The sequence below is a fragment of the Symphalangus syndactylus genome, chromosome 21 (assembly GCF_028878055.3).
Source record: "Symphalangus syndactylus isolate Jambi chromosome 21, NHGRI_mSymSyn1-v2.1_pri, whole genome shotgun sequence".
NCBI classification, from domain to species: Eukaryota; Metazoa; Chordata; class Mammalia; order Primates; family Hylobatidae; genus Symphalangus; species Symphalangus syndactylus.
Window position 1 is genome coordinate 11,818,957 of NC_072443.2, and position 20,490 is coordinate 11,839,446.

Below are 20,490 nucleotides of genomic sequence, written 5' to 3' on the forward strand. Positions count from 1 at the left end.
CTTATCACTGTTAAGTGGCAGAGTGGAGTTCCAATTCAATGACATCATTTGTGTTATCAAAGATAGTTTAATCGTTGAAAAGCTTTTAACAATTATAAACACAGGCAAATGCCTCTTCCTTTTTGGCCTTACAGAGAACGAGAAAAGTTCTTCCCATGGTTAAAATTCTTAGCTGTTGGTAATGCAGAAAGGAGTACCAGAACAGCAGAATTCCAGCGGTATTCCAGGATTCTGTGTCTTGGTTAATTTTAAATTCATGTGACCCGGCAAACTTAGGAGAGTCCTGGTTGTAAGTGGTATTAACATTTTCAGCAGTAGTACTCTAGCTACACTTGACTGTTCCCCTCTCTGTGAATTTACACGGTATGTTTGAAATACTGCCCCTCAAAAGTCTCAGAACTTTGAGAAATGCGGTCGCTTCCAAAAAAACCCCTTATGTCCAATTTGAAGGGGGCGCTCGCTGTCAGTGGGTATTTAAGCTGGTACTTAAAGAAAAGCGGAATCCATTCCGGAGCCAAGAATAGATCAGGGTAGGAAGGCCAAGGCTGAGCGAGGTCAACTTGGGACCCACCTCCTAGAATGGCCTCCGACGGCAGGGAAAAAACCGTTAAGGGGAGGAAAGGGCAGGTTCCTGCGGCCTCCAGGTGCCAGCCGCGTGAGTGGGCGGAGAGGCCTCGGTGCCTCCTACCCACTCGAGACGTGCGTCCCGGCATCAGCCCAGGATCCGCTCCTCCCCGCCGGCGGGGGGAGAAAGGGCAGGAGGCCTTCCGCCCCGGCTATAAAGGGCCCCGGACCGCCGCGGCTCGCCTCGGCTCGCCTAGACACGCCTAGGCGCCCTCCGGCTCCGCCCTAGCCGCCGCGTCCCAGCTCGAGCTCCAGCGCCCGCTCAGGCCCCACTCGACCCTCTCGGGCCTCGGCTACTTGGACTGCGGCGGAAGATGGCGGCTCCGGTGACTCCCGCGGCTCGGGCCGAGGATTCTGAGGCGGCGCTCAATGCCGCCCTGGCTGACGTGCCCGAACTGGCCAGACTCCTGGAGATCGACCCGTACTTGAAGCCCTACGCCGTGGACTTCCAGCGCAGGTACCGCCGGACTCCCACCACCCCCACTTAGACGGGCAGCCCGCCTCCCAGGAGCCGACTCGGGACGCGGGCCGCCCCTCGGCCCTCGCGCGCCAACCCCGCCCCAGGCGGGGAGGAACCTGAGTGGGCGGGGCTCGGGGTGACTCGGGTAACCGGGTTCTGTGGCTTCCGTAGTGGCAGGTTGACAGCTCTGGTCCCCGGAGCAGGCGCTGAAGAAACTTCTTTCCTCATCTCCTTTCCCCTCTGTTCTGATCAGCTGGCTTGCGCCATAGGGTACGTGCTGTGGCTCCAACACTTACTCCCCGTAGTGCTGCTGGGGAGTGACTCACCGCCACTGCAGGTTTTCCGACTTTGGCACGCACTAGCGTGGGCCGGTGGAGTAACGTGGGCATAATTCCTGGCACGTGTAATTACGCATTTAAAACTTTCTAGTTTATTTCATAGCAAATATTGTGATTTTATATCTAAAAGGATTCCTTCAGGCAGACACTATATCCTAACTTCTGTTTTTTCCTTGCTAGTGTTCCTCATTTAGGGGAAGATTACACCTACAATGATCAATTTTTTCTCCCCTTGGATCAACATTGATAAGTTAAATGTACATCAACATTTGTCCGTGTGTGACTTTGCCATCTTGAAGAGGGAGAAAGGTCAGGAAAGCAAAACTTCTACAGGCCAATGTCGTTTTAGCTTGTCTTCTACCATTGTGTACCATACCAGTTTAGTTACTGGGCTAATGATTCTGTTAATAAGTTCTACTAAAAAGGTGCAGGTCTTTTGTTGTTGTTATTGTTGTTTGAAGTATAAGAGCTATTATACAAGTTGTAATAGTTATACTTGTGAGGTTACCCCATTTTGATTTAATAGTTTCTCCCCTTTTAGGAGAGACACTGCAGGATGGAAACTATCCTGGCAACAGAAAATACATGGCCAATTTTTCGAGTGAGGGAAAACATCCAGCTAGTTAACTGGCATGAAGGAGCGTTGAGAGTAATGAAAATGGGTTGATTTGGAGTTTGAAAAAAGCCCAGCAAATTGTTTGTGTCCTAGCATTTTCAGGTATTAAATGCATTCAAATCAGCAAGTGCTTATTGAGGAACTCCTATAAATAAAACACTGCTCTAGGGATTGTAAGGGATATGAAGTTTCATTCTTGAGATTGTATATAGTAATGAATGAGCCCTCTGTAAAATAATCATCTTGAGCTGTCCCTCACTTAATCAGATGATTATGCTCTCATGTAAACCATTTGGGGAGCAGCCTTGTGAAATTGTTTTCAGAATTTACAGTATACGCTTTCAAGGAAACTTAATACATAATCGTCATAGGTTTAAGGTTGGATTTGATTTAGAAATAGTCAGAAAACATTTAGAACAAAAGATAGTGATTAAAGGTAGTGGTTATATATTTTTTTGATGTCCTTGTAACCATGACATTAATTTACCTGCGTGCTTTGTAAAATGACACAAGATATTTATTAAAGAAGAGTTGTGGAAATGTTTTATCTACACCCCCTCCATCTTTTTAAAATGACACAAACAGATAAACATTCTTTATTAAGTGTTTCTTTCATGTACTTTATTTCCAACTCCACTGGGATTGAAGCATTTACACTCTTTCATGGTTTGCCAAAACTATTGAAGGGAACAAAGGCCAAGATAAAGAAGGGAAGAGAATCCAGTGTGCTTAGTGAAAAGCCTTGTCCAGTGGGCCCTCATGCCTCACTCTGACCTGGATTTTACTTTTGTCCTTGGTTCTGAGTAATGGCCATTTGCTAGCACACATGTTCCGTTTAGGCATATCAAATAGTAATTTGGCATTTGTTAGTGGTAACTTCTATTGTTAACACTTGAAGAATAAAACATTTTTCCTTCATGCAATCTGGTTTTAGTTCCTTGTCCAATTTTCCATTTATTTCTGATACTCCATTTGGACTGTGTGTCTTTGGCCTAACACAAATACATAACCAGTCAAACACTTAGGTGCAAAGTATGCTCACTGAGGAGTGAAGAAAATTTGAGGTGCAAACAACAATATATAATTAAGGTGATGAAGAAGGAAATTACTCTTTGACGGACTGTCTCATCCTTCCCCAACAGACGTCTTTTCATTTGAAATTTTTTGGATGTTCCCTTAGGATGTTTTGATGTTCCTTCCCTTCTTTATCTTGGCCTTTCCCCCTTCTGTATTAGTCTGTTTTCATGCTGCTGATAAAGACATACCTGAGACTGGGCAATTTACAAAAGGAAGAGGTTTATTGGACTTAACAGTTCCAAGTGGCTGAGGATGCCTCACAATCATGGCTCACGTGGCGACAGACAAGAGAAAAGAGCTTGTGCAGGGAAACTCCCCTCTTTAAAACCATCAGGTCTCGTGAGACTTACTTACTATCACGAGAACAGTGTGGGAAAGACCTGCCCCCATGATTCAGTTACCTCCCATCAGGTACCTCCCACAACACGTGGGAATTCAAGATGAGATCTGAGTGGGGATACAGCCAAACCATATCACCTTCATTAGTTGTTCTTTTCACCTTCTGTACCCGTGAGAATTTTGAATCAAGTGTAGAGGATTAATGAGTTACTCTGCTATAAAACAAAAATTAATATATTATTAGCATGACTGGCCATCTCCATGTTGTCTCATTGATGACCTCCCAAAATAGCGTTTTCCACTTGGTTTTTCTACTTTTTATTTAGTTATTTACTTGTTGTTACACTACAATTAGTTGTTATAATTCCAAAATCTTAGTGCTTTAAAACAACATTTAATTGTCCCCATGTTACATGTCAGCATGAGTCAGCCAGAGGGCTCTCCTCATGGCAGTCACTCAAAAATCTAAGCTTATGAAGGATTTGTTTTGAAACATGCTTCTGTAGAGGTAGTGGCAGTGCAAAGAGAAGCATGTTGAACTATGCACTATTTCTTACAGCTTTTGCCTAGCAGCGATTGCCTAGCAGTGAGTCCATTCTGCTGATACGTTACATCGGCCAGTGCACATCAGCTTGCCGTGTGGGTGAAACAGAGAATTGGCATTTTTGAACTCTGTCAAAACAACACAATTTTAATAATACTACGTTATACCCTCTGTTTAATGTTTATAAAGCACTTTCAGATATGGTATTTAATGTAATCCTCATAACAAAACCATGAGGTAGACAGACAGTGGGCATTTTTCCTGTTTTGCAGATGGAGAAACTAAGTGACGGGCTTGAGCATACATGGCATAAGTAAATGCTGCAACTGTGATTAGTCTTTCTTTACTGAAACTGTTCTCAACCAGTTCATAGACAACTTCATGATAATTTAGGGATACCTCTTTTCTTTATCTCTAGCATTGTACATGTTGGACTATTTCTTGGCTCTTTGAAGCCATAATCTTGCTTTTCTTTCATTTTCTCAGCCTCTTTTTGACCATTTAATGTAAGAGATTTTCAAGGCTCTTTCCTGGGATCATTTATGTATTTCTATTGTATATTTTCCCCTGGACATTCTCATCCATCCCATGGATTCCATCTATCTACTGAGGCTGCCCACATCTGTCTCCACTCTAGATCTTTCTCCTTATCTTGGACTTATGTATATCTTCATTTTGATGTTTTATAAATACAAGTCTCTACATGTATAAAACTGAACTTACAGATTTTCATTCCAAACATGTTTGTCCCTGTCAGCCCAATTGCAGTGTCTGGAATCTTCCTCTACCAGCTGCTCAAACCTAAAAGGTAATAAGTGATTTCTAATTACTCCCCTCTCCTCCTTTCCTTATACATCCGAGTCTAGTCAATTGTAGCCCCTAACTCTTTTAAGTATGTACCATGCTGCCTTCCTACTGCTGCCATCCTCGTTCAGTTGCTAGCATCTCTAGTATGGTTTACAGAAACAACCTCATAGCTGTTGTTCTTTTTTCAAATCTTCACTCCATTCTAACTTCTCCACTCCTCTTCTTTCAAAACAAAGTAAGTAGAATGGATTTTGAAATAAACAAATCTGATCATGGTACTCCTCTGCTTAAACCCTTTCAACCATTCCTCATTTCTCTTGAGTTCTGTACCGCCTCCTTCCCATAACTTAGAAGATTCTGCATTATCTGGTCCCTGTTGACCTTTTCAGCCTCCCTGTCGGTACCATCTAACCAGAGGGCCATGAAGGGAAGGGGCAGCTCGGATCTCTGGGGACCATTCTATAAAGGTACTAGAATGCCGGTAAAATAAATTAGAAACATGATATCCATTTCCCGCAGGCATTCCTTTTTTCTTGAATATTGAAGATTTTCATTTCTTATTTTGTCCACACACAAGAAATTGGGGCATCTGAAAAAATCACTGAATAAAAGATAAGAAAGATAAAAATTAGAAAAATTTTCTAATCTTTATCAGAAGAGTGACAGTTTTAGCTTAGTAGGAGTGGGTTAAATAAGTGAATTTTTCTTGTATTTAATATTTTCTTAATATAAAACAATTTCTCTACCCCATGAAAGAGAAACATTTAACAAATGTTTGAGTATCAGCTGGAAAGTCTGACATATTATCCTGTCTTAGATGCCACATGTTTTGGTTTAGCCCTCGGTGAAGCTGTGCTTTTGTACATGCTATTGCTTCTGCCTAAGCATTCTTTGCTTCTACCTTAGGGTAGTTTCTATACATGTTTTGGGACACAGCTTAGAGATATATTGTATGCCTTCTCTGACCTCGCCCTATCTCAAAGCTTCTTCTGGTCTGGTTGAGGGATCCCTCTTCTTTTCTGCCACTTTGGACCACTATCCTATGGATGCTCATCCACTATAATATAGTTGTCTTTCTACTCTTTGTATCCCCCACTAATTGTTTGCTCTCATGAGTAGGTACTATGTCTATATTATTTATTCACTGTTGTAGTCCTCATTCTGTAGAACTGGACCTGCCTCACGGTAAATACTTAGTGTAATACTTGAATGAGCCAGTGGCTGAGTGAATGTCTTCTAACTTCATTTTTCCTTTGTGCTATACCAGTGAGTCTAAGGTCAATTCACCTGGAGCTAAAAATGTCTGGATTACTAGGGTAGATGAACAGGGAACAGGAGTGGTTACTAGAGGTTTCATGTGACAATCTGGGGAAGGGGAATATATGCTCAATTAAAGAGCTAAAGATGACCAGAATAAATCAAGAAAATAGTTTCTTAACTAGATACTTTCATACTCATTAGAGACTAAAAGTTTAATCTCTGAAGGAATAGTCAGTTTGAGAGAATCTGGTGTCAAGTTGTAGCTGTGTGTCCAAGAATGGGAGAAGGGGTTTTATGATAAGTATTATATGTTAGGTATTATAATTACAGTGAAGGGCTCTACTTGGTTAGAAATAAAATAATTTTCACATTGGTATCTAATTAAAATTAGAAAGTAATTTGGATTTGGTATGTTAGCAACCACCGCAAGAAATTAAAAAAAAATTGTACTGAGGTAAAATGTACATACATAATTCACCATTTTTTACCATTTTTAACTGCAGTTCAGTGGTAATAAATAAATTTATATATATTTTCCTCCTTTATCTTCCTTCCCCCCCTCTCCTTCCCGGCCTCTGGTAACCTCCAGTATACTTTCTGTCTTCCTGAGAAACACTTTTTTAGCTTCTGCATGTGTGTGAGAGCATGTGATATTTGCCTTTCTGTACTTGGCTTATCTCACTTAACATAATGGTCTCCAGTTCCATCCATGTTGCTGCAATGATAGGATTTCATTAATGTTTATGGTTGAATAATATTCCATTGTGTATATATACTGTATTTTCTTCATCCATCCGTTGATAAGCACTTAGGTTAATTCCATATTTTGGCTATTGTGAATAGGGCTGCAATAAACATGGGAGTGCAGATGTCTTCTCAACATACTGATTTTATTTCTATTGGATATATACCCAGTAGTAGCATTGGTGGATCATATCATAGTTATATATTAACTTATTTGAGGAACCTCTATACAGTTTTTTTTTTCCAAGTGGCTATGGTAATTTACATTCCCACCAACAGTGTATGAGTGTTCCCTTTCTGCACATCCTAACCAGCATCTGTTACTGCCTATGTTTTTGATACAAGCTATTTTAACTGTGGTGAGATGATATTGCATTGTGGTTTTGATTTGCATTTCTGTGATGATTAGTGATATGGAGCATTTTTTTCATATACCTGTTGGCCATTTATATGTTTTCTTTTGAGAAATGTCTGTTCAGATCTTTTGCCCATTTTAAAATCAGATTATTTATTTTTTTTGCTATCTGATTATTTGAGTTCTTCATACATTATGGTTATTAATCTCTTATCTGACAGTTTGCAAATATTTTCTCCTATTCTGTGGGTTGTCTGTTTACTTTGTTGATTGTTTCCTTTGCTGTACAGAAGCTTTTTAACTTGATGTATACTCTGATGTCTGTTTTTGCTTTGATAGCCTCTGTTAAGGTCTTACACAAGAAATCTTTGTGTAAGAGACCAGTGCCCTGGAGCATTTCCCCAATGTTTTCTGCTACAGTTTTCATAGTTTCAGGTCTTAGACTAAAGTTTATTTAATCCAGTTTGATTTGACTTTTGTGTATGATGAGATATTAGGGGTCTAGTTTCATTCTTCATCATATAGTTATCCAGTTTTCCCAGCACCATTTATTGAATAGACTGTCCTTTCCCCATTTTAAGTTCTTGGCACCTTTGTTAAAGATGAATTGGTGGCAAATGTGTGTATTTAAACCTGAGTTCTCCATTCTGTTCCATTAGTCTTTGTGTCTGTTTTTATGCCAGTAACATGCTGTTTCGGTTTCTATAGCTTTGTAATAAATTTTGAAGCCAGGTAGTATGATGTCCTCAGCTTTTTTTGTTTTTTGCTAAGATGTATTTGTCTATTTGGGGTCTTTTGTGGTTTCCATTTAAACTCTAGGATTTATTTTTCTATTTCTGTGAAGAATATCATCAGCATTTTGATAGGGATTGCATTGAGGCTAGTATTGTCATTTTAACAATATTAATTCTTCGAATCCATAAGCATGGAATACCTTCCCATTTTTTGGTGTCCTCTTATATTTCTTTAATCAGAGTTTTATTGTTTTCCTTGTATAGGTCTTTCATTTCTTTGGTTATATTGACTCCTAGGTATTTTGTATTCGTTGTAGGTATTGTAAATGGGATTGCTTTCTGGATTTCTTTTTCAGGTGGTTCGCTGTTGGCATATATAAATCCTACTGATTTTTATGTTTTGATTTTGTATTCTGCAACTTCACTGAATTTGTTTACCACTTCTAACAGCTTTTGGGTGGAGTCTTTATGTTTTTGTAGGTGTATAATGACGTTGTCTGCAACAAGGCTAATTTGGCTTCTTCCTGTACAGTTTTGATGCCCTTTAGCTCTATCTCTTGCCTAGTTGCTCTGGCCAACCACACCAAAAATTGATTCTCACAGCGCAGAAGTTTTATATCACAGTGGAATGGGGTACTTTTTTCTCAGTGCCTGGCCAAGTTGTGGGCTCTGAAAGAAGTCAGATGTCAGTGACTGCAGAAGGCAGTGAAGAATCTGAAGATGACAAGATATACATGACCTGCTCTTCTGCACTAGTAGATGCATTTGCCCTTTGCAGCTGAAATCTTTACTAACTCCAGTCATTCCTGAATTCTCTACAGTGATGGTCAGCAGGCTCTGACCTCTTCGCATTTTCAAAGTGCCTTCAAATGACTTCATGGAGCATCTTGGTTTAGTTTAGGCTCTGGCACCTGCTGCACCACCTCCTGAGAAATGACTGTGTGTGTTGTAACTTACAGGATTCCTTTCAGCTCTCATCAAACTGGGCCTTGGTCAGCCAGTGAGATGATAATATTATCTCTGTGAAATATGCTATAGTTTTAGACTGATAAGTATAACATGCTGCTGTTATTTGAAAGCACATATTAAACTTTGATTATACATTTATAGATATTAAAGGAAAATATGAAAGTGTATTCTTTGGGGAAAATTGCTACTACAAGGTACCTTTCATTGTAAAGTGAGCTGATTTTCTTCTTATGGCAATATGAGCTCATCAGTTTATGTTCACCACTGTTTTGAATCCAGGGCTCTTTTGTGTTTAATATCCAGAAGAAGCCCCATCGTGTTTTATGCTTAGGGCAACAGGAACCCGGTACCTTGACAAAAGGTAAGACTCTACATTAAACACATGATTATGTAGAGTTTTAAAATACATTATACATCTTACATTCATTGATTTATTATACAACTAAATTTTAGCTCTCAAATAGCTTTGAGTCCTAGGGAAAATTAATCAACCTCTGTGAACTTATTTCTTCATCCATAAAAGATGGATAGAATCCACTTTGTAGGGTGTCTTGAGGACTAAGAATACATGTAAAGATGCTTGGTAAATAAATAGTAGTTTGATGATAATATTATTAGCAAACATATATCAAGTTAAATATTTACTAGAATATTACTTTCAGAAGATTTTATTGTTTGCTTCTTTAACACTATATTCTGAAATCAATTATCAGATAAATTCCATGACCAGAAATTCCCCACAACTCTTTGTTTTGCTAGTTAACTGTGCCTTACTTTAGGGGGTTCCTTCTTTTTTTGTTAGTAGGAGTGATTCTGTGAATGAGGTGAGGCAGGTGGTAATTTTAATCATAATCTAATAGAGAAGGAAAAGAATATGTTTAAACTTTGATCCTTAATTTAGAGAGGAAATGATAAAGCAATTGCTAGTTTACTATAAGCTGAAGGCAAGATGAGTCCTGGGATATAATGAGCACAAAGCTCCTTTTATTGAGAGAGGTAAATGCTAGCCTGCAGAAATTCAAAACCACTCTTCTCTTGATCTTCCTTTCTGTCTTTTTCTCTTCTTTCGTCTGACTGCTAAGTGTTCATATTCTTGGGCATCAGACAGCTGCAGGGATTTTCTTCCTCCTGAACTGTGGATGGTTAGAGGAATGGTCATACTGAGTTTACTAATAGCAGGAGTAACTTTGAAAATAAGACTAATGTCGAAGAAGAAAAAATATATAATAGCAGCATAAAAGTTTGAAAATGAAAGAATTATTCTAGTGGAGTCTGAACATATGATATGTGCATATTAATTAGAAAAAATTTTAAATCCAATATTCTGCCTTTTTTTTCCTCCCTTGCTTTTTGATATTTGATGGCTGCAGTTATTTTCAATAGGTTTGATTTTGCCATAAGATGCATAAAACAAATGAATGGAATATTCATATGTATTTTAGTAGATCCATTGAATGATTAATTTTAATGAGACACAATCTCTGGCTTTATACACTAGTTCTACAACCCAAAATATGATAATCAGAAACCAAATATACAAATGTACTTCTGGCATAAAGTTGAAGTTTTCCAAATACCCAGCAAAAAGAATTAACTGTTTGTTTTACCGGTGGTATCACATGATCCTCAATGTCATCAATCTGTTTTCATTTCCATTAATAACACCTAGCCACAGGTTATATTTAATTATGAATAACTACACAATACAGATATACACACATTACAGAAACATGATAAAATTAGTTATGCATTTAGGTTCATGTCATAGAAAACCCAGCACACTTTCAATTAACAGAATTTCCCACAAGCAGTGAATTATAGAAATAGAGGCTTGTGAAGAAAAGTGAAGGTCAGTGGTTTGGGCTTTAGCATAAATACATCCTTCTTTATCTTTCTGCTGTATTATCCTTAGCATATGGTCTCCTTTCTTATGCTTAGAGGATGATTGGGCACAGCTTGGCACCACATCCATGTTTCTAGCTGGAACACGTGCTAGCTTACTATGTCTATTTTAGTGAAGCATATGTTAGCTTTCTTGTAAACTTCAACTAGTTCTTCCCATTTACAGGTGATTGATCAGAATTGTCCCATGGTCATCCTTAGCTGAAAGTGAGCCTGGATCATCAAGGCTTTCAGTTGCACACACATCTTCCTGAAATGTATCCTTTCGTTTCATCCATCACAACTTCCCAGGGCTCTTTTCCTTTCTCCAAAGAGGAAACTACATCTGGCGGAAGATGAAAAGCCCCAGTGAGATCATGTTGTAGTCCTCTAAAATCACATCTACGCACAAAGCATTCTGTGCAGGATCCAGGCATTCTACTGTTGCTGAGAGGAGTCTGTACTAACACCCCTCAGTCTTACCAACCTCTGGTTCTGGATTTTACTTTGCTAGACCTGATCTTTGTTTTTCTGGGTTCTTTTTTTTTTGGCGGGGGGCGGGGGGTATACAGAGACTTTTCACTGCTCTGTCTTAAGCTGATTCAGTCCCTTCAGCTACTTGGCCCTAGCTCCACTATCTTTCTTTAGTTTCATGAATATTCTTAGAAAATATAAGAATGTGGCCAGGCACGGTGGCTGACGCCTGTAATCCCAGCACTTTTGGAGGCCGAGGTGGGCGGATCATGAGACCAGCCTGGCCAATATGGTGAAACCTGTCTCTACTAAAAATACAAAAATTAGCCGGGCGTGGTGGCACGCGCCTATAGTCCCAGCTACTCAGGAAGCTGAGGAAGAAGAATCACTTGAACTGGGGAGGCAGAGGTTGCAGTGAGCCAAGATCGCGCCACTGTATTCCAGCCTGGGCGACAGAGTCAAAAAAAAAAAAAAAATATATATATATATATATATATGAATGTTTTGAGATGAAATTGGTTTGTTAATTACTAATAATTTTTTCCATCTATCTTGGGCTCATGAAAAAATGATCAGTTTTCAGTTATTTGGAGAATAGAAAATTTGTGTGATTAAAAAGAAAAGGAGAACAAAATTAAAAATGTCCATTAATTTATGCTAAGTCTTTAAAGCATGAATTATTTTTTTACCTAACTACACACAAGCTTATGAGGCTTTAACATTATACCTTTCCATGCTTTTCTTTTTAAAGCTTAAGATGTGGAACTATCAGTCTTCATGGTTGTCATTTCTGTGCTTTTTATTATTATTTTGTGTCAGCTTTTCTCTTTCTGCATTAAAATACTCTGACACTTTTGTTTGCCTGTTTGTTTTTTGCTTACATCTTGGAGTCTTCCATCCTCTTGACCATTTTGATTGGCAGTGTTATTTTTGTGGTTTAAGTTGTGCTTACTAGTGATAGGAGTATAGTGAAACTAACAGGTCTCTGTTTGCTTTACTTCTCCAAAGTGCCTTTAATTAAAAACTGTATGGTACCCATGCAGTATTAGGCAAACCTCTACTCACAAATACAACATATAAACAAGAAGTACATAGAAATCCGCCCTCCTCGGCCTCCCAAAGTGCTGTAATTATAGGCGTGAGCCACCGCGCCCGGCCGTCACTATTTTTTATGTTAACTACTCTAATAGGTTATGTAGTGCTGTCATTGTGGTTTTAATTTGCATTTTTCTAGTGCCTAATTACATTGAAAAGTCTTTTAAAGTATTGTTTTCTGTTTGTACGTTCTCTTTGGTGAAATGTTTATTCATGTCTTTTGCCCATTTTCTAACTGGATTGATTTTTCTTTTTTTACTTTCCGGTTTTTGTTTTTTGAGATGGAGTCTTGCCCTGTTGTCCAGGCTGGAGTGCAGTGGCGTGATCTTGGCTCACTGCAACCTCTGCCTCCCCATTTGAAATGATTCTCCTGCTTCAACCTCCCTAGTAGCTGGGATTACAGGTGCGTGCCACCGCGCTCAGCTAATTTTTGTATTTTGAGTAGAGATGGGGTTTCACCTGTTGGCTAGTGCGGTCTCCAACTCCTGACCTCAAATGACCAGCCTGCCTCGGACTCCCAAAGTGCTGGGATTACAGGCTTGAGCCACTGAGCCTGGCCTATTTTTGTGTTTTGAGTGTACATTATATGTTCTACACATTAATCCTTTGTTAGATTTGTGGTTTACACATATTTTCTTTCTGTCTGTGGCTTGTCTATCTTCTAAACAGAGTCTTTCACAGAGCAAAATTTTTAAATTTTAGTGAAGTTAAAAAGTTCAATTTATTCATTTTTTTTAATGAATCATGCATTTGTTGCCATATCTAAGAGCCTCTTTTCCTAGCTCTGGGACCTGAACATTTTCTCTATTTTTTTTTCTAAAAGTTTTATTGTTTTACATACTACATTTAAGTCTGTGATCCGTTACGCATTAATTTTTTGTGTAATGTTTTAGGTTTAAGTCCAGGTTTATTTTATTGCTTATCTGTGTTTGCTTCCTTTTAACGAGCATAAACTGACAAACTTGTATGGAGAAGTGACCTGACCAAAATTACACTCATCTTTAATCAGGTGTCACCGAAATGTACAAGCAGTGATAATTTTTACACATATTATAGGTTATCGAAAGCATGGAAACTGTCAGTTTTCTTATTTATGAGATCTCATTTTAAGCTTTGACAAACCCTAAACTTTAGGAAGCCAGGCAAAAATTTGTGTTATATATAGGAATTTATTCTCAAGTAGGTGCCTCATGTTAAGGTTTTTTCTTTTCAGTTTTTGATTTTCATATTTTTTCTATCATGTCACATTATTGATTTATATTCCAAACATTTCTTCATATGAATCTGTATGAATGTATACATTCATGTATACTGTATAACTGTAGTGGTTATCATTTTGATTTGACTTATCATTTTAATTTGACTTTTTATTTTTAAAAATTTCATTTCTTGGCCAGATGTGGTAGCTTAGTTTGTAATCCCAGTACTTTGGGAGGCTGAGGAGGTTGAACTGAATGAGCCCAGGAGTTTTGAGACCAGCCTGGGCAATATAGTGAGATCCCATCTGTCCAAAAATAAACAAAAATTAGCCAGATGTGATGGCGAGCACCTGTAGTCCTAGCTACTTGGAAGGCTGAGGTGGGAGGATTGCTTGAGCCTGGGAAGTCAATGCTGCAGTGAGCTAAGATTGTGCCACTGCACTCGCCCTGGGTAACAGAGCAAGACCCTGTCTCAGAAAAAAAAAAACTTAAAACATTTTATATTTTAGTCTGAAAACCCTCATTTCACAGTATCAGTCTTCACTTCTACATTATGAAAACGATTGCCTTTATTTATATCTATTGAAGTACAGAGAAAAAAACACCTATTACTTTTAAAAATAAGTTTCATTCATTTTGTCTGTTTACTTGACTTAATGACAAGTAAATCTAATATTTTGTGTTGTAATTTTATTTGTAAGAATGAATTGGTTAAATCTTAACTAATGTCAGTATTTTACAAAATTAGTTTCTTTTATCTAAATGAAATTAGCCTTTAGTTTATTCCAATATTAATATTTTCTTTGATGTTTATCAGGGTTCATTATCCTATAAATATATTAGAAATCATAGCATGCCACTTTCCAAATAGAAATTGATTAGTTGTTGAGAGATGGAAGTTGTTTGTACGTTTATTTGGCAAAATTTAGAAAATTTATTCATAATATAGCTAAAAATTTATCCACCTTTAAACAGAAAGGTAAGGTGGAGTAATTTTTCTTCCACTATTCAACCTAATGTATTCAAATTATCATTTCAACATGTAACTTAAAAGATTACTCATATTTACCTGTCGTTTGTGCTAAGTGTTTGAGGAAATATTTATTCTACAATTGTAACTCATTATAATGAATTTGAAGCACTAAACATCCAAAAGTGATCTCTACCAAGTTTACTGATAATAATAATTATCATCATCACCATCATTACAATAATTATTATTGTTACAATTTACATATACATCATTTTATGTGCATTGGGTCTGCCTTCCTGAGAAGCTTCCAGGTGACGCTAATGCTGCTGTTTCCCAGAGGATACTTTCAGTAGCAGGTAGTCCCATACCTCTGTTCAAAATGGAGTTAGCAAAGGGCTAAATTTTATTCTGTAAATATGTAAGCTATAAGTACGTATTTCAAATTTTTAAAAATAAATAATACATGTATATACTGATGAGGTTAACCAAGTTACTTAATTTTTTGGTGGTCACAATAAGTTTTCTAACTCTTATAGGTAAAAAGGGTTTTATTGTTAGTATTATCAAAGTTGCTTTTTTTTTTTTGAGACGGAGTTTCGCTTTTGTTGCCCAGGCTGGAGTGCAATGGCACGATCTCGGCTCACTACAACCTCCACCTCCCGGGTTCAAGCGATTCTCCTGCCTCAGCCTACCTACTAGCTGGGATTACAGGCATGCGCCACCACGCCCGGCTATTTTGTATTTTTAGTAGAGACGAGGTTTCTCCATGTTGGTCAGGCTGGCCTTGAACTCCCTACCTCAGGTGATCCGCCCGCCTCGGCCTCCCAAAGTGCTGGGATTACAGGCGTGAGCCACCGTGCCTGGTCCAAAGTTGCTTTTTCTTACATCTGTACTATGAGTTTTACTGTTGCAGATCTGTAAGAAATTTATTCCTAACACCCTCTTTGGCACAGGCACTTTTCTATATGATAGCAGAACAAATAACGAGTAAGATAGGCTTCCTGCCTGACAGGAGCTCACTTAGGCAAATAAACACAGAGTAGATATTTAGTCACAAAATTCAGTGTAATACAGATGAAAGCATATCTTCTTCTATTAAGGAAGGGGATAATACATATACGACAAAGAAGTTCTTTTGAATTGCTTTAAGTTCTCAAAATTATTTCTCTATTAAAATTAGAATGAGTCTTTAAGAATGTGGAAGTCTGTGGGTTTTGTGGAAATAAATAATGTAAGATCTGAGACATTAATCTTCATTAAAACATTTAATGAAGGTATCATTTGAACTTTTATACAGCTTTGGTTATAGTGAAAGTTTACTTGCAAAATTGGTTCAGTTGCAAAATGTGCTTGTGTAAGAACTGCCACATTGTGTGAGCACTGAAGCCTCTAAAATAGCTTGTAAATCATATCTGAAAACACAGCAACATGTTTCTTTATCACAGATAAGCCCATTTTGGAAGGGATAGTGGGCTGGTTTTTTTTTTTTTTTTTGAGACGGAGTCTCGCTCTGTCGCCCAGGCTGGAGTGCAGTGGCGCAATCTCGGCTCACTGCAAGCTCTGCCTCCTGGGTTCACGCCATTCTCCTGCCTCAGCCTCTCCGAGTAGCTGGGACTACAGGCGCCCGCCACCACGCCCGGCTAATTTTTTGTATTTTTAGTAGAGACGGGGTTTCATCGTGGTCTCAATCTCCTGACCTCGTGATCCGCCCGCCTCGGCCTCCCAAAGTGCTGGGATTACAAGCGTGAGCCACCGCGCCCGGCCGATAGTGGGCTGTTTTTAATGGGAGTGAGGCAATCCTGAGTAAGCTAAGTGGCTGCATTCCTGAATGAGTCAAGGGACATTATGAGTGTTATCTGGAGAGGAGGTTTCCAGAAAAGCAAATGAGTACTGAATGCTCATGCTCCTCCTGATCCCATGTTAAGTGTCCTGCCCAGACCAATGTTATCCAATAGAAATATAATATAAATCACACAGGTAATTTAAACTTTTCCAGTAGCCACGTTAAAAAAAGTAGAAAGAAAACTAATTTTTACACTATCCAACCTAATGTATTCAAAGTATCATTTCAACGTGTAACTTAAAAGAGTAGTGATATTTTACCTGTCGTTTGTACTGTCTTTGAAATCTGATGTGAATTTTACACTTACAGCACATCTCAATTGGGACTAGCCATATTTCAAGTGCTTAATAACAATGTTTGGTTGGTGGCTACCGTATTAGACAGTGCAGGTGGGTATTTGAAATAAAAGCTTTTGGAAAAAAAGTTGGTATCACTCCACAAAGAGATTCAAGGGGAAGATTAAGGAGGGAGAATGGTTCAGTCAGCCCTGTGTTCATAACAGAGGTAATTAGACCCAAAGAAATTCTGACTTAGCCTAAGATAGGGACTCAGCAATTATTGACCAGTGACTTTTTTATATTTGAAGATAAATAGATGATAAGTGTAAACATGGAGATATGCCACATACTTAACGGTGGCTAAGTAGGTGGTCATGTTTGCCATAAGTTATTTGGCATGGCTAGTCCACATTGACCTTTTCATTGAGGTAATTCTTATTCATGTCATTTTTTAATGCTAAATGCATCATGTCCGTTCTATAAAGCAAAAACACAAACAACACAAAACAAAAACATGGGCCAAAGTAAATCTGGTCTTTCTTGATAAAATGACTGAGATCAGGTGACTGCTGTCTGCTTTAATAGCCCTAGACCTTTCTGGATGTTCCAACTTCACTTGGATTCGGCCCAAATTAACAGCTGTTCCTAACTTCGTTGTCCCAAGAATCTTGCTAAAGCGAGGTGACTCATTATGACTTGCATTATTTTTGAGTTGGTCTTTGCCTGTAAGAGAGGGGGGTTGGAAAGATTGATTCTCTGTTAAACTTAAAACTAGTGATAATATTGTGGGGGTGTGCATGTGTTCATGATTGTGTGTGTGCCTTGTGTCTTTTTATATTCTTCATGACTTGCTTTTCTTGTTTTCTCTAGATGGTAGTTTCTTCAGTGTTTATACTTTTTATTTATATTTGCATATCTCACTTTAAATACTGAATAGTTAACCTCGTACTCATAGTGAAAACATTGCCGTTTTTGGAAGTATTTGCCTTCGTGAGCGATCAGTCACATTCTTCCAGTGGAATGTTGTTTTCCTGCTCTCATCCATGTTGTGTTCTCCACACTATGCTGTTTAGTACGTGCTGACTCACCGAGCATCTCTGGGATGCTGGCCGCGTTTTTGAATTTAAGAAGAGAAGAATATAGTTAGGGAACACATTATTGTCTTTTGGTGTTTTCTATAGAATTTAGAATAGAGCTTTGTACTCAGGGATGTTTTGCAAATGTGTATTGACTAGGGGTCTAGTCTAGCTTGTTCTATGATATTAGGAATCTAGAAATATTTATTACTGTAGTTGTTGGAGGGTCCCTAGAAACGGTTGGGAGTAATTCTTTTATCATGTAGTGGCCTGTGGTGGGCAAAACCTCTCTCACATACAGCTTAACCTTTCTCGCATCTAATACTACTCGTGAAGAAGATTGTAATTTGTGCATTGTGCTTTTATCAGGTTGCTGTTCCCAATGCAGTTAGTGTAATTTTTCATTTCCTAACAGTCCTCGGGCAATTCTGTTTAACATGCTTTCTATTTCAGAACATTCTCCTATTTAAAAAACTTCTTTCGCCTCAGGCCCAACATGCTTTTCCAGCCAGGCCAGTAGTAATTTCTATCATTCCTGGCTTCATTCACCTTCACTGTTAAAATTCGATGTGGATTTCCTAAGAAGGTTTCCTTTTTGTGTTTATGGTGTAGCAAATGATGGGGTGCCTATGCCTTCTTTGATATTATTTGGTTCACAAAAATATTATTTCATTTTTATTACTAAGGGGAAGACATGCCCAGTTTTCATATTTATTTCAAATCTGTTTCAGTTTTTTATGTCATAAACCATCCTTTTTTAATGAATAGAATTTTAATTGTCCCCCTGAACTTTTAAAGTTGTTCATAGCATTTTCCTGAACAACAGTATTCACACTAGAATAAGAGACTGATTTGCTGATTTTTTTTTATAACATTCAAGTTCATTTAATAGATAGCAAATTCTCTTTTTAAGTGCTATTTTAAAAGTGAATGAAACAGGTTATCTTCCTTTCCATCCCAAATGAATATAAATTAGGTATGATTTTTGGCTTGAGAGGAGACAGCATTTTAAGTAGAGGCTCTTGAAGCTACTCTTTGGGTTTGAAGTTGGTTATAATGACATAATCTAGAAGGATTTAGGTTTTTAATGGGGGGGAGTCTGGCAAACAGAAACATACAAGAGAAACCCTTTGCTGTCTTATTTTAAGGCACTACTGGTTTACATTGAGGTACGTGTTGAAATATCTTTTTATAGTATCAAGATTTTCCAGAGATTCTAGGGAATATAGACGGGGAGGTGGAGGGCTAAGCTAAAATTAGAACTCTGGTCATAATATATTATATTATATTTTCAGCTATGTGTAGCTGAAAATCTTATTATATATAATTATTATATAATTATATATAATATATAATATATATTATATATATTATATATAATATATAATATATATTATATATATTATATATCATATATTATATAATATATATTATATATATTATATATCATATAATACTCTATATATTATATAATATGTAATACTCTATATATTATATAATATATAATACTCTCTATATTATATAATATATAATACTCTATATATTATGTATATAGATATATGGAGTATTATATATTATATATAGAGTATTATACATTTTTATGTATCATGTTATATGTGTGTATATTTGTGTTGTATACACACCACATATACATATAACTTGTGTGATGTATACATGGCTTTTATATTATGCCTTGTATTAGTTGGAATAAATTCCCATTAATTGTGCCGGTTTCTGTGTGCAAACATGGGAGAAAATGGGGCTTTTCCTCTCTTTGGGGATACTCATCGTAACATTAAGGAGAAAGGAAGAGTACTTCTTTTTTAGGTTATAGTTTGCATTTTAAATTTCATTGCTGTTCCTCTCGACTTCCATCTGTGTTGACATTTGGGGATTCTGTGGTTGCTCTTTCTCAAGTGGAGTGGAAATGCTTAAAACAGAATTTACACTTTTAAATACAACCAAGGCTCTATCACATTGTGATTCACTCCAGGTCTGAATACTTCTTCTTTGGCTTAAAAAAAAAATCAAACGGTTTGTTGAACTAAATATTTCTCAAGCTTGCAAACTTACTGATTATTATACATTATTAACAACCATTTTTGCATTAATGGAAAGATCTGGCTGAAAATACAATGATAAATATTAAAGTTTTAGACACAATGTTTTATGGCATCAAAGATATTTTTATATAGTTGTTATCGTTAGTTGTTGTTTGTTAATGACATTGTGGTTTAATTTTATTTTGGTTTTTAGTTAAGGTTCAATTATAACCAGGAAATACTAAAAATTTGAATAAGCCATAAATACCCAGATTTGGTGCTGTATGACTTATGTTGGCTCTGTGCTCTATTTTTTCTTAACCTTTTAAATCCCTGTCAGTTGGCATTTTCTGGCACAGGTGTGTGTGAGACAGAGATTTTGGGGCTGAATAATTAGTGGTCTGGACCTCAGTTCAGTTATTGAGAGGGTGAATTCCCTGACTCCTTTTAGCTTTTAATGTTTGTGATGGATTCTTTTAGACAAAATTTGATTTTAAATAAATTGCATGTGTATGTGTGTGTGTGTGTGTGTGCTTTCCAACACTCTTAGGCAGTACAGTAGGAGTTTGTTGTAATTTCCAGATTCAGTCACCAGGCAGGTGATCCGGAGGCACTATTCTTAGCAGTTTGTATAGTTGGAGAAAGACAGCAAAATCTTATAATGGCTTTAAGTATCTCATACTCCTCATTTTCAATTCTGGGCCTTATTGACTGGCCTTTGCTGGTTATTGTAGCCATTTCCCTCAGTTTTAGTTCTCTTCT

General features: G+C 37.6%; 1 protein-coding gene and 1 long non-coding RNA gene across 6 annotated transcripts in view; both read left to right on the forward strand.

Annotated features, from left to right (window-relative positions):
* The first annotated feature begins 437 nt into the window (after positions 1-437).
* Positions 438-20,490, forward strand: part of GBE1 (1,4-alpha-glucan branching enzyme 1) — a 282,806-nt gene continuing 262,753 nt past the window's right edge. For 4 of the 5 annotated variants that reach the window (XR_010118596.1, XR_010118594.1, XR_010118595.1 and 1 more), the window contains exon 1: positions 784-1,081. Coding sequence is in view for 2 of the 5 variants with exons in the window: in XM_063630532.1 (XP_063486602.1) it covers positions 939-1,081 (143 nt within the window). In the remaining 3 variants the exon portion in view is untranslated. Of the gene's footprint in view, positions 1,082-20,490 lie in introns of all 5 variants that reach the window. The other variant, XM_055260356.2, reaches the window with a different exon arrangement.
* Positions 1,088-11,873, forward strand: LOC134735463 (uncharacterized). Its single transcript, XR_010118597.1, has 2 exons — positions 1,088-1,354; positions 8,431-11,873. It is a non-coding gene; the product is annotated as an uncharacterized lncRNA (long non-coding RNA).